The sequence below is a fragment of the Oratosquilla oratoria genome, chromosome 43, assembly GCF_046742065.1.
Source record: "Oratosquilla oratoria isolate Oo_2021 chromosome 43, ASM4674206v1, whole genome shotgun sequence".
Lineage (NCBI taxonomy): Eukaryota > Metazoa > Arthropoda > Malacostraca > Stomatopoda > Squillidae > Oratosquilla > Oratosquilla oratoria.
Window position 1 is genome coordinate 34,574,024 of NC_134819.1, and position 12,786 is coordinate 34,586,809.

The 12,786-nt window shown below is 38.2% G+C and overlaps 1 protein-coding gene across 1 annotated transcript; it reads right to left on the bottom strand.

The window, feature by feature from the left end:
* Positions 1–7,980: 7,980 nt before the first annotated feature.
* Positions 7,981–12,722, bottom strand: LOC143021904 (tRNA-uridine aminocarboxypropyltransferase 1). Its single transcript, XM_076179728.1, has 4 exons — positions 12,324–12,722; positions 10,022–10,162; positions 9,166–9,358; positions 7,981–8,323 (listed from the first exon to the last, which is right to left on the bottom strand). Exons 1-4 carry the CDS (start codon positions 12,543–12,545, stop codon positions 8,100–8,102), a joined length of 780 nt encoding a protein of 259 aa, XP_076035843.1. The 5' UTR covers positions 12,546–12,722; the 3' UTR covers positions 7,981–8,099.
* Positions 12,723–12,786: the final 64 nt, after the last annotated feature.

A 12,786-nucleotide genomic window follows, 5' to 3' on the forward strand; every position in this document is an offset into this window, starting at 1 on the left:
CGGTGCACACCATAAGTTTTGTGGCAAACTGATTACATCTTGCTGAGAGTAGACTCCAGCATGGATTAAGCTCCAACTAAGACCCAGTTTATATAAGAATTGTCTATCGCATGTCAAAGAAAATATATACAATGTGCTGTAATACTGAAGGAGCTAAAATGATCAATGTGCTGTAATACTGAAGGAGCTAAAATGATCTTGGTCCTTTCAGAATGTTAATAAAAGATTTTATGGTTTATTCAGATTTTCATCAGAAAGGTGGCCATTGTACTGAAGGAGTTAACTAACAATTTCCTCTTGACACTCGCAAAATCCAACTCTGTAAATCAGTCTGCTGTTAACCCCTTCAACATAGACTAGATTTTGATGTGGCAAATGGCAGTCACCCTTACATTAAAGAAAAGGTTAAACTAATTGTTACTAGCTCCATCCACACTGGGCAGTCCACCTTTACACTAGCTGGTGCTATATTTTATTTCAAAGGCACCCCTTCAGTAAATAAGAAATTATACTTGGTTACCCTTATATCAACTGATGGTACATATGGTAGCTAGTAGACTTATTTTGTTTGTCACCATGGTAAGGCCCAATAGCAAGTACCTACCATGATCTTGCAAGATGGATAACAGAGTCATCTTACTGTTGTCTGTAATCAAAACCCATCAGTTGCCCTCGCCACTGTCTGGAGGTGCGACACTTAAGATTGGGCCCAAAATCTTGTATTTACTTCATTTCCAGAGAACTGACAACTGGTAACTTCCAGACAATGACTTAGAAATGGTCTTTCACTAATACATCACAGACAACACTCCAGTGTTTTTCCCCAGAAATCTGTGGGACTTAACCACTTTAGGGCTACAGGTTTCCAGTCAGCAAAATTTATGGCAATAATTATATCTCCATGGTACCACCTTCTAGAAAGAAGTGGTGTTAAGACTGGAGGAGGGTGAGAGGTGGTGGGACTAGGACTTCATCAAGACTTCTTTCAGGAGGAAGACCAACCCCTTCCTTATCACTTACTTATGGTGCCCCCTGGGATTGACTTTAATCAAGTGTTGTAGTCAGCTATAATGGCAGTTATAACCTTGGGGACCTTATTTCACCAAAGAGGTGGGGAAGTCTTGCTAAATATGAGGTTACTGAGACTGATAGTAAATTCAGCACCAATTTCCCTCTATAATAAATTCTTCCCATCACTAGTCCAGCCCTCAGGTCATAGTGCATGACGGTCAGGGGAAGAGATTGTGACCTCAGGAGGCCCCTAGTCACAATCCATATGGCAGATGATGCAGTCTACAACTGAGCAGCCCTTTTTAGTATTCCAGTATGCTCTCCCTACATGAGAAGACTAGAAATGGTGCCTCAAATGTAGTTCTCATCTTCACCTGGCTGGAGAGCCACCCAAGTAAGATGGTCACCTTTGTTGAACCAAACACTACAGTAAAGAAGACAGCACAGCAAGGAAGGAGCAACACCCCTTCCCAAATTAAAAGCCCCTCTGCTACAACCCTGCTCTGCGACACATCCCCATGAATGAAGCAATGAAGCCTCTCAAACCCAGTAACAGTACTATCCAATGGTGATGGATTCCCCCACCTAACTGAAGGAAATTATTGCCACAGGCATTGAAACCAAATGACACCAAGTAACCATTGACCACCACTCCTCTTTCACTAAGCAAAACTGTATTCCTGGACTAGTCCGACTTTATCATTTCCCATCTTGACCCAAATAGAGATGAAGTAAACCCTGAGTTGGATTGCCCAAAATTCTTGGTCTGAAATACCACCAGTGGACTAATTTATGAAGCAAAATGACCCTTTTATGTGAACAAAGACATCACTAAGAGTAGAAATCCCTAAATGTGGCTCCAAGGAAATGGATCCCCAATTGTGGAACTGGATAAAAAAAAAAAAACTTAGCCCTTGCTGATGCCATAGTCCAAATGAAACTTGCAACATTTAACAACACTATGGGAGTGCAGTAAGCCAATATGCCACAGCTGTGAAAGTGTTTAGTGAATGAACTTTTAGAAGAACCTCCATGTCAAGAAGTAACAAGTATACCAAACTAAGAAAATAAAGAGTATAAAGATATCCTCACACTGATATTGAATTTTGAACTACCAACTCCTAACTCATTTATATTTAGGATACCTAAAGTATGTTATGAGATACTATCTTTATCCATATTGCTGTTTTGACTGCCAGCACTAAATACACAAAGTAACAATGTTGCCATTTGGTAAGCATATTGCATGTACTGTTTAATTCCTGTGCATGGTCCCCAGGGCCCAAACCCAGCTAAATATATGAACTGTGGTCAAAACCACATTATCCTATTTTTATTGTCAATAGTTCACCAGCAATTCTGTTCTTATTGACAGTATTGGGCCCTACTTAGCATCTTCATAGTGCATAATATGTTGCTTTGAAAAAAGAAATCTGTATGTAGTATTGACTACACAAGTTTTATGCTGTCAATCTTTTATGGACTAGTGACATTCTTATGGACCAGTCACACAGCATTCCCTTAGAAATGAAGACTTCATTCAGAAAATGCTATCACAAATACTATTCTTCATTTCTACTGCCTTCCTTAAATTTCTCCTATATTATTTCCATGACTCCATCACTTTTGTATAATATTGTTTATTGCCAATGAATTACTGAGTACTGAAAAAGAAATCATCTGCTTGTGGGACACCTCGAACACCCATGGCTCTCTTCCCACCAACATAACAATTTCTGAGATACCACTATTATGCTTAAGAGAAGGACACATGTCTCACACAGGGCTGTCTCATGACTGGAAATGAGCCTCTCATCTGTCTATGTGGTAGATGCCCTAATACAACATGGTTTACACAACCCCTTGCAACAACCTTCTACCCACTCAAGTACTCATAATTGCAAATCACACCACACCCAGTCCTTTTGAAACAGTAATTACCCCATCATGTAAACTTTCTGACATCAAGGCTAACATAGCTTGAGAATGCTATATTTCCATATATACCTACTTTCTCTTAGCTAAACCAACAATATGAACCTAAAACATCTTGGCTGTGATGCTATATTGTCTATGAGAATATAGATATTGGTAAACTGTCTAATAATGACTACCATCTCTTGATGGTATTATGATATTGTCCATGATGATAGAATCTTGTGAACTGTCAGCAGTTTGAATGGGCTAGTCCTGGTCAGTCACTTGGTTAAATGAAATACTTTGCCATCTGCCACATCAATAACTCGCAATACTCAACAGGTTATAAAAACCCTATATAGGCATAGACTAAAGGCTGGAGTGACTTGAGGAATGTGTTTTGAAAAAATACTTCTGAAGTGAGTATGGAGTATTTTTATCCCTGTTGTGAAATATGCAAGACTAAGGAGAAAAAGGAAAGTTTTAGAATAGATTTTTCTTTTTCAACATTTTTTGGACTTTAAAGTTAAGGAAATGTGTATTTAGATTTTCATATTGGTTTTATCTTTAATCAGTTTGGAAAATATAATCAAGAAGATACAAGTGAATTTTTAGTTTTGACACCATAGTTGATAATGAAACTGTAAACGTAAATTTTTTTTTTAAATCAAGACGGATGGAGTTGATTTGAGAATTCGAAAAAAATTGACATCTATCAAAAACATAATAGTCATATTTCATGTTCTACCAAATGCCTTTTTTTTTATATACGAAACTAGGAATAATCAAGGTGTTCAATTTAACCTCTGATAATGATCCAATACAGGGAATGAATTTCAATACATGAGAACCTGAAGAGCTTCCATATATGTCTAAAGCAATAGCCAATTTGTAATTCCAAAGTATGAAATTACAGTGGAGTATGAGCTTAGTGTAGGTATAATTCATTGTTAAAGAACTCATCATAATAGCTATATACATTTATGTACTATATGAATTTTAAACCATTACAGTGATATCATGGTTAATCACTAACTTTTTGTTGGTGGGCATTGAAGACTGGGCTTCCAGAATTGCTTAACTTGTCTCAAACCAACTTGGCCATTGAGGGTACAAGAGGCTTGCAACCTCACATGTATTTATCTGGAAGATTTAATGCTAATCAAAATTATGATCCTTACATCAGAAGCAAACTCCAATCACTCATGTGGAGGCTGGAATATTTAAATGAAATCTTTAGCACTTTCTGCTATGAAGTATGAATGTAAATCACAACCATGATATCAATCACAGGGGCAAGGCCTTCTTCCCAAGAGGAGTGTCAGCTGGTACTTGACCACCTTGTGACGTCCCCTGAGGATGACTCCCAATAGTGAAGTTAATGCTAAGTGTGAAGTGGGACTGAGACTGATTATATTTAGTTACTGTGAAAATTTTTCACTTGCTACCAAACAACATCTTTATTCTTCTGCACATAACTAATGTAAGTCTGTTGGTGGTGGCACACATTATATTGATACCTGGAAGACCTTGTCATAACCTGTATGGTAGTTAGTGCTGCCCCAGTGCTCTTGCCCTGTACTAAGACTTGGAAGGCTGTATATCTCGGCAGCAATCAGCATAACTGAGCAGCTGTCTTTAGATTCACATTGCTCACTCTGCATGGGGAGAGGTCTAGAAAAGGTTGCCATTTCAAACTTCACCTGCTTGAGGAGCAGTCCTCAGTAAGGTAACTTAAATTGTGGCATAAATAATGATACTGTAGAACCACACCAGAACAAGAGCAGCAGCAGCCCTGCCAGATGCAACAGATCCCCTCTACTCCCACTTTGCTCTGTGTCACTTGTAGATAGGAGGTATTACATGGTGAGGTTAGGGTCATTCACTCCATCAATCAAATGTCACTGAGTTTCTTTTATTAAAAACCAATAAATGGGAGAAGGATTTGTGTGTAGCACCTCCCTCACAATGGGGAATGACACAGCCTCTGTTCCTCACCATGGTGGCTTAATCCAGCTTAATAAATTAGTATGGATAGTGCAAAGTACATGTGAAGTGATGATCATGTAATAGCTGTGGTTGTGAATGGAGTGTGAAACCAGTGTAATGAGCTCGGTTATGATTAGGTGCCAGCACTAGTACAACACTGGTATACTGCACTTCTGATATCTGCTGTTGCAGAGAGGGATTGGGAAGCCATGAAATTTTGACTTTAACAATTTCCTTGCACATCCAGGGGTTTAAAATGGGCCTCCTGTGCAAGGCAATGCTACCCATTGCTCCAAGATGGTTCTGTACATTTACAGATTGAGAAGAAGCTTGTGGCAAAATGGGCAGGACAATATTAAAGGGGTTGGGGGACTTGGAGATGTGTGGTCTGAATGTGTGAATATCCGTAAGATGAGGTGATATATTGTGAAGATATAAGTGACAACAAAATGAAAGTGGAATGGAACTGGGATGATGTGTAATGTCACCATGGATATTCAGTATAATGTATATACCTAGTTCCAGTATACAGGAAGATACACTCATTGAGTCCTGTTTCTTAATCTTCACTTACCCATACCTCACTTTAAATTTGTGTGGTTCCAGCTGTGTCATATTTTCCCCTAGGGTACTCCAGGAGTTATACGTATATATGGAAATTTTTATTTTGTCACATCTTTCAGATAAGCTGTCTTTTAGTTTGTAGTATTGATGGAGTTAAGAGGGAAATGAAAATTATAACTTGTCTCAAGTATCACCTACTGGAAAACTGCAGCCTCACTGGCAGGCAACTGTCCTCAGGCCTTCCCATAGACCTCTTTTGGAAGAAACATCAAATCAATGTATGTTTTGTATTAGTATGGAACTGTTTCTATATCACTGGTTTATTGTAGAAGGAGGAGAGTAGTTGTCAGTTCTTATGTGAAAAGGTGGAAGAAATAGAATTACAGTTTATAGAAAGACCTTGGGAGCTGAAGACTGCATGTAGCATGACTATATACCTTGGGGTTGCACTTCCAGATGATGGGTTTAGATGGGCAGCAAGTAGAGGATACTTGCAGGACCACCATTTGCAGGTACTTGTTGGTCCCACAAAATGAAAGTAAAAACATTTTAAAATATGGAAACTATAGTACAGATCATTTGCAATATGATGCTACTGGGAGTTGGTAGCTGCAGCTGAGTTGCTTGCAATGTCAATGGATTATGTCCTAGAGTTATGGAAAAAAATGCTCATCCTTTTGGGCTATAGCCATAAGTCTTCTTACCTAGTTATGTTACAATTTTGAAGTGTTGGTTGGAAACTAATCTCCACTCAGAAAAGAATGTTGATTTCCTACCTGCAAGGCTGGAAACCAGTTCAGTCGCTATTCTTTGTATTTTCTCAGTCTTGTTTATATCCTTTAATTTATGCAGAGATCATACTACTACTGCATAATAATTTAGTCTAGGGAGTATCAGACATTCTATGGCTTTTGTTATTTGTTCATTCATAGTATGAAAAGCCACTTTTATCCTTATCAAATGTAACTTAAGCTCACTGCAAACCATGATACCCCTGAGGACAGTCCCAGAACTAGAGCTGAAATGTTGGGTATTAAACCTCACACACCAAGTCTGGTGTTTACTTTTTCATATAATATATATATATATATATATATATATATATATATATATATATATATATATATATATATACAGTAGTGGGATTCAGCCTATATTTGTGTTATTAAACTACATTTTATTATAATTATGGACATACATACATACACGCACTCTCATACAATATAATATTGTTAGTAGTTAGAATATTTAATTGATAACAATAATATAAAGAAAATGTATATATATATATATATATATACTGTATATATCATGTACACACACCAGGGGCTTTTTTCCCCCTTACAAGAGAGGTTTTAAGTCAAAAGTTAAGTACCTACTCCCACCCAAGGCATGTATATATATATATATATATATATATATATATATATATATATATATATATATATATATATATATATATATATATATATATATATATATATATATATATAAAATACAGAGAGAAAAAGAAAAGAGTGTTGTCTGTTGAACAGGGAAGGGAGAAAACAGGATATAGGTGTGAGTGGTTGTGTATGTATGATATCTTGATACAGCCCAAAGGGAATTCTCCTTGCATCCTCTATTTATCAAGGAATGAGGAGGGAGGGTCACTGTGTGAATGAAGCTGCTGGCCCTGCTGTGGTTGTGCTTTGTTTTGCTGGATTGCTTTTGACCTAAACAGTGGGCAGGAAACAGGGATGATCCTTCATCCACAAGGAGCTATAATGAGAGGGTGGTAGACAGGGGTGGAATGGGTGGAGATGGGTGCATGCTTTGGCTGGCTATCTCCCTTGTAAGGGGGAAGTAGCCCTTAGTATAGAGACAGATGGAGGTGATGGAATAGCCTCCTGGCTAGTACAGTTGTAGCACACTGGCTTTGTAATCATAGGGTTGGCAGATCGATCCTTGTCTGGGATCATGAGCTTAAGCTGTTTACTGGGGAGGTTACTGCTGTGGCTGGGCACCATGGTGGGGGGTTGAAGCTTGCCTCGACTGATGGTTGGGGCCCCGACGTGGCATCTGTTCAAAACTCTTGCTGTGGTACAGAGGTTAGGAATGACTTAATCCACTCCGAGTCATGCTTCCTGACTGCTGTTCACCTCAGGACCTGTGGTGACTTGGGCATTACTGTGTGTGTAATATACATCAACTCTCTCCAGGTATCATCACTGCAGTGGCATACTGTGGACACCGTCTCCTGCATTCATGTATGAAATGTTCTGGGCCACCGACAAGGTTGAGATCCGAGTTGGTACCAGCTGCACAAACCATAAAAAGAGAGAGAGAGAGGAGGAAGAGAGAAAGAGAGAGAGCAGCTCTGCTCTTTATCGTGCAGGACAACCACAAACAGATACCCATTTTTGGTCCCATATATGTTTATACACTGTTTATGTGTACATGTGCATTTGTATCTACTGATCATAATGTTACATCTTAGGAAGAAATGAAAAATGAGACTTAGACCAAAATTTTCTTTACTAAAAAGATAAGAATATGAGCTGATGAAATAACACTTTTCCAGAACTAGTCTACATATTCTGTAGACAAAAATAAGTCCTTTTCCATTGACATTCTCATCAACTCAATGGTTCATACACATCATTTATTTTGTCAATCATAAACTTAAAGAAGAAAAGCAAATTATCATACTGATGGGTATATGGTAACTTTAGAATCTTGGTATGAATTTCTACCATAAAATAATAAATTGCTTCAATGGTGGCCAGATATGTTTTGGGTTTTCCTTTCTGATATCTCCAGAACAAAGTGTTTTGTGATGTTAACTTGACACACTGTAAACCTGTTGCAAAATAAAATAACATAAATAGGGAAACCAAAAATCTTTTACTATAAATTTTATTAACATTGTATAAAGTTCCTTATACTTATAATTATGGAAAAATATGGAAATGTAGCATGCATCAGCAATTTATATGCTTCCTTATCCTTATTTGGATTTTAAAGCACAAAACAAAATTGGAGTATACTGAGCCCTCTATATGTGGAAGGAATATATTCCATATATTGTGAATTGGCATGTCTTTGCACATCAAACACCCTTCTCCATCAAACCCCTTCACACACTGACCCCATGACAAAATTCATCCCAAGGGAAGCAAGAACCCCACTAGCATAACTGTTAGGCCTGACCACATAGGCAAACTGCCCCAGATGCAACCGTCACACTGAAGACAATGAACACCTCAATTAACGCTGCACCATCCTAGCCTCACCCTGACAACATAATATTTCTTGAGTGGCTTATGGGGTGATCTAATGACTGTTACTAATTACCTGGGAGCCTTGGGTTTCCTGCAAAAGAATTCTGAGGCAACAGATTGACTGATTCATTCATTCATTCATTATCACTAGTAAAGAAAAATCACTAATTTGGATTATGCTGTCACCCCCAAAAAGTTAACTGAAGATAAACTAGCAGTATCACTGGGAAAGTGGTAAGAAGCAGTCTTCCTATGGTTCAAGTGAAAGTCATGAGGATGTGTCCTCTCATCTCACATGCCTTGCCAATTCACTATGCAGGTATTGGATGCTTTGGTTGGGAGATATTATGAAGAAGAAAAAGAAGAGGATTTTTTTTTTTTAATTTATAATTAAGATCGTCAACTATAAATCTAAACTTACCTTTAATTCTCTCATCACAGTATATTCTTTTTGTCTGGTTCCAAGTACAGTCAATGAAAACAACTTTTTCAAATGGCAATATTTTTGCTTTCTTAGTACTGGGCTCTTTTTCGCTTGTTTCTTCTGTATTACTTATTGTGTCTAAAAACTGGTCAAGCTTAATTGCTTCATTGCTGGGAAATGCCAATATAACCTTTAAATAAGAGAAGAGATACAGTGGCAATTAAAAACATTGGGAACAGAGGTTTATATCTGATATAAATCTAGAGGCATTCTCTAAAAGCAGGATTAAAAAGGAGAAAAACAAAATAAAACATGAAGATGAGTAAAGTGATATGGATATCACATGACAGATCATAGATACCAGGTATTGGACTACCAAACCTTGCTGAAAATAAATCCTACCTTTTCTGCATAAATTTTCATGTATAAAAAATCCTATAATTCCTAGAAATCTAACAATTTCCCTTTATTTTTATTAATAATATGACTTTCTCTTTCAAACATAATATAATATTACAGACCAATAATATGATGAATATACATACGTACATATATATATATATATATATATACTAGAACAAATGTTGCTATCACCTCTCGTTACATATTTTGCTTACTATAAGAAAAATTTTGCCAAAATGTTCACTAACATAGTAATCATCTGAATTGTTTCTGAACAGTGTGAAAGCATAGCAATAAAATGTTCAAATTGTAAATGTCACAATGAATTTTTTTTACATAATTATAGTAGTGAGAAGCCTTTATTATATGAGTTTGGACAGTGGATGTTTAGAAGGTGATGGGAGGCACTACATCCACAAAGACAAAAATATTATAAGACTCAAAATTTTACCTTGTTTGATGCTGAGTATTCTGGTATATTCGGGTAGGTGTAGATCTGCACATGCTTTGGTGCTATGATGGCAGCATGGGCAGCTGTGCTCTTTCCATCAATCTCTTTTGGGTGCTTGATGATGTCTACCATACATGGCAGCTGTAGAAACAGAATGTATTTTGTTCAAACTTTTGGTTATTTATAAACTGTTACATCATTTACCTCTCCCTTCAACTTCATCAAATTTTGTCCTATTGATAGGACCAACAATTAGTACATACAAATGGTAGTTTTGTAAGACAGATATCAAAGAATGGGTCCTTCTAACACCCATCTTCAAAACTCATCAACACCTTCACCTCCGTCTGGTGGTCCAGAACCAACCTAGGAGCTGATACTCTCTACCAATTTCTACTGTATTTCCTCCACTTCCTAAAACAAGGAAAGGGCAACCAGTGATTGCTCCCCTCCCAATCCAATAAGGTGGTGATGTAGAAATAGTCTCAAACTTATGCAATGCATACAACAATCAAAATTTTCTTTCCAGTCCCTGATGGTTGTTGCTAGCCACTATGGGGGGTTGAGTTTCTGGTCAATGAAGGGACGGAGAGAGGGGGTAGCTGATTAAATGAAGCAGCCTTGCTACAGATATGCTGTGTCTTGCTCCACTGCTTCTGACCCAGGGCAGTGGGTGAGATTCAGAGATGACCTGTCATCCAGGAGGAGCTAAGAAAAGAGGGATGGAGGGGTGGTGGTGAATGGGAGTGGAGTGGGTGAGGATGAAATGGGTGGGAGTGGAATTACGGCTTTTGACTTTGGCTACCTCCCTTGTAAGGGGGAAAAAGCCCTTGGTATATGTATGTATGAATTATCATTATTATCATTAATAATCATAATAATGGCAATAATAATAATAGAAGTACTAACAATAATAATAATAATAATACCAATAATAATAACAAAAACAATTACAAGTTAAATAACTTGGTAAAAGGGAGTTGTCTGTTGAGCAGGGAAGGAAGAGGGCAAGAGATAGGTGTGAGTGGAGAATGGATGATAAATCAATGCCGTCCAAAAGGATTTCTCGTTGTCTTCTCTAATCATTCAAAAGATTATTCACCAGGAATTCATCCACCCAAAGTACTTATCATTTGAGAATGAAATGTGATCTACAAAACTGGGGATCATCATATTTATTTCAGCCCTTTACACTGCAAGCATGGTAAGGTTTGAGTAAAAATGTTACATAATGAACCCTTTCCCTATGCAGATGGTTTCCAACAGCTGAATTAAATTGCTTGGTGGCAACCAGAACAAATGTAGGTGAAAACCATGATCAAGGTATTTTCAACTGTTCATGCCTGGGCATCCACCTAAGTGATGACGCCACTTTCCAACACCACATCACACAGTCAGTGAAAAGAGCAAGAGGGATGGCCAGCTGGGTACTAAGGACTTTCTCCTCAAGAGAGGTACATGTAATGCTTAATCTCTGGAAGGTGCTTATCCAACCAATCCTGGACTATTGTAGCTAACTCTGGTCACCACACAAGCACTGAGACATCCAGAAGCTTGAAGCTGTCCAAAGGAACTACACCAGGCACATCAAAGGGATGAAAGATCTCAACTATTGGGATCACCTGGGAGCACTGGGTCTCTACTCCCAACAAAGGAGGAGAGAAAGATATAGGGCCATTTATACATGGAAAATCCTAGAAGGCCTTGTTCCGGACCTCACGCCCTCAACAATCAAGCCATGCCACAGTGTAAAGCATGGGCGTAAGTGTGAGAGACAAACTCTCCCACCAAGAGCCCTGGGAAGGCTAAAGACCCTACTGGCATCCAGCCAAGGTCACAAGGGTCCAAAAATCTTCAACACCCTCCCAAAAGAGGTGAGAAAGAAAACCAAATGCTCGGTGGACAGCTTCAAGCATGCACTGGACAGCTTCCTACGGAAGATGCCAGATGAGCCCTCAGTGCCAGGCTACACCGCCATCAGTAGGTTTTCTTCAAACACAATACCAGACCAACTGGCCCTTGCAAGGAGGGACAGCAGGACTGGCAGCAGCGGTAGACCATTACGGTTGTGAGGACTGCCCTCGAAACTCCACCAAGTAAGTAAACCAAGTGGGTCAATTTAACCAAGTGCTCTGCTATTCAGGGTTTCCCTTGTCTAAACTAAAAATCTCCCAGCACTACAGCAGCGATGAGAATAAATGTAAAATTTCAATAGCAGTAAAAAGGTTAAATTCAATCAGTGTGTCACCTATGTATGCAAGTAAATGTTGTGTTAGATTATTTTGCAGATCTAAATGTTTACCTCAAGTTGTGGAATTTTCCCTTCTACTTCTCTAACAGGTACGTAGCAAGTATAACAGAAGTATTTCCTTGATTTATTGCATTTTGGGCACTCACTCCTACTTTCAAGTTCATTTAAGAAAGTACTATCTGCTATAGACAAATCATCAAGAGGACCAGCCCCCTCAACTGGCCTAATCAACTTAATTTGTTCAGATATAAGCTTACGCCGCAGTTCAGCCATAACTTCGCAATTTGTAATTGGAGTATACAGATATTAAAAATCATATGATGTTCTCCCTTTTCTCTTCTTTTTTGTGGGTTATCTTAACACTTCCTTGATACACTGTTTCTCTTGCTGAACATTGTAATTGCCGTGGATAATAAGCTTCCAGCTGATGATTTTGTCTTGTTTGTTTATGTTTACCTGAACGTTACTGTTTCAACCCATTGCGAAGAACACTAAAAAATGCAGAGGACTTGAG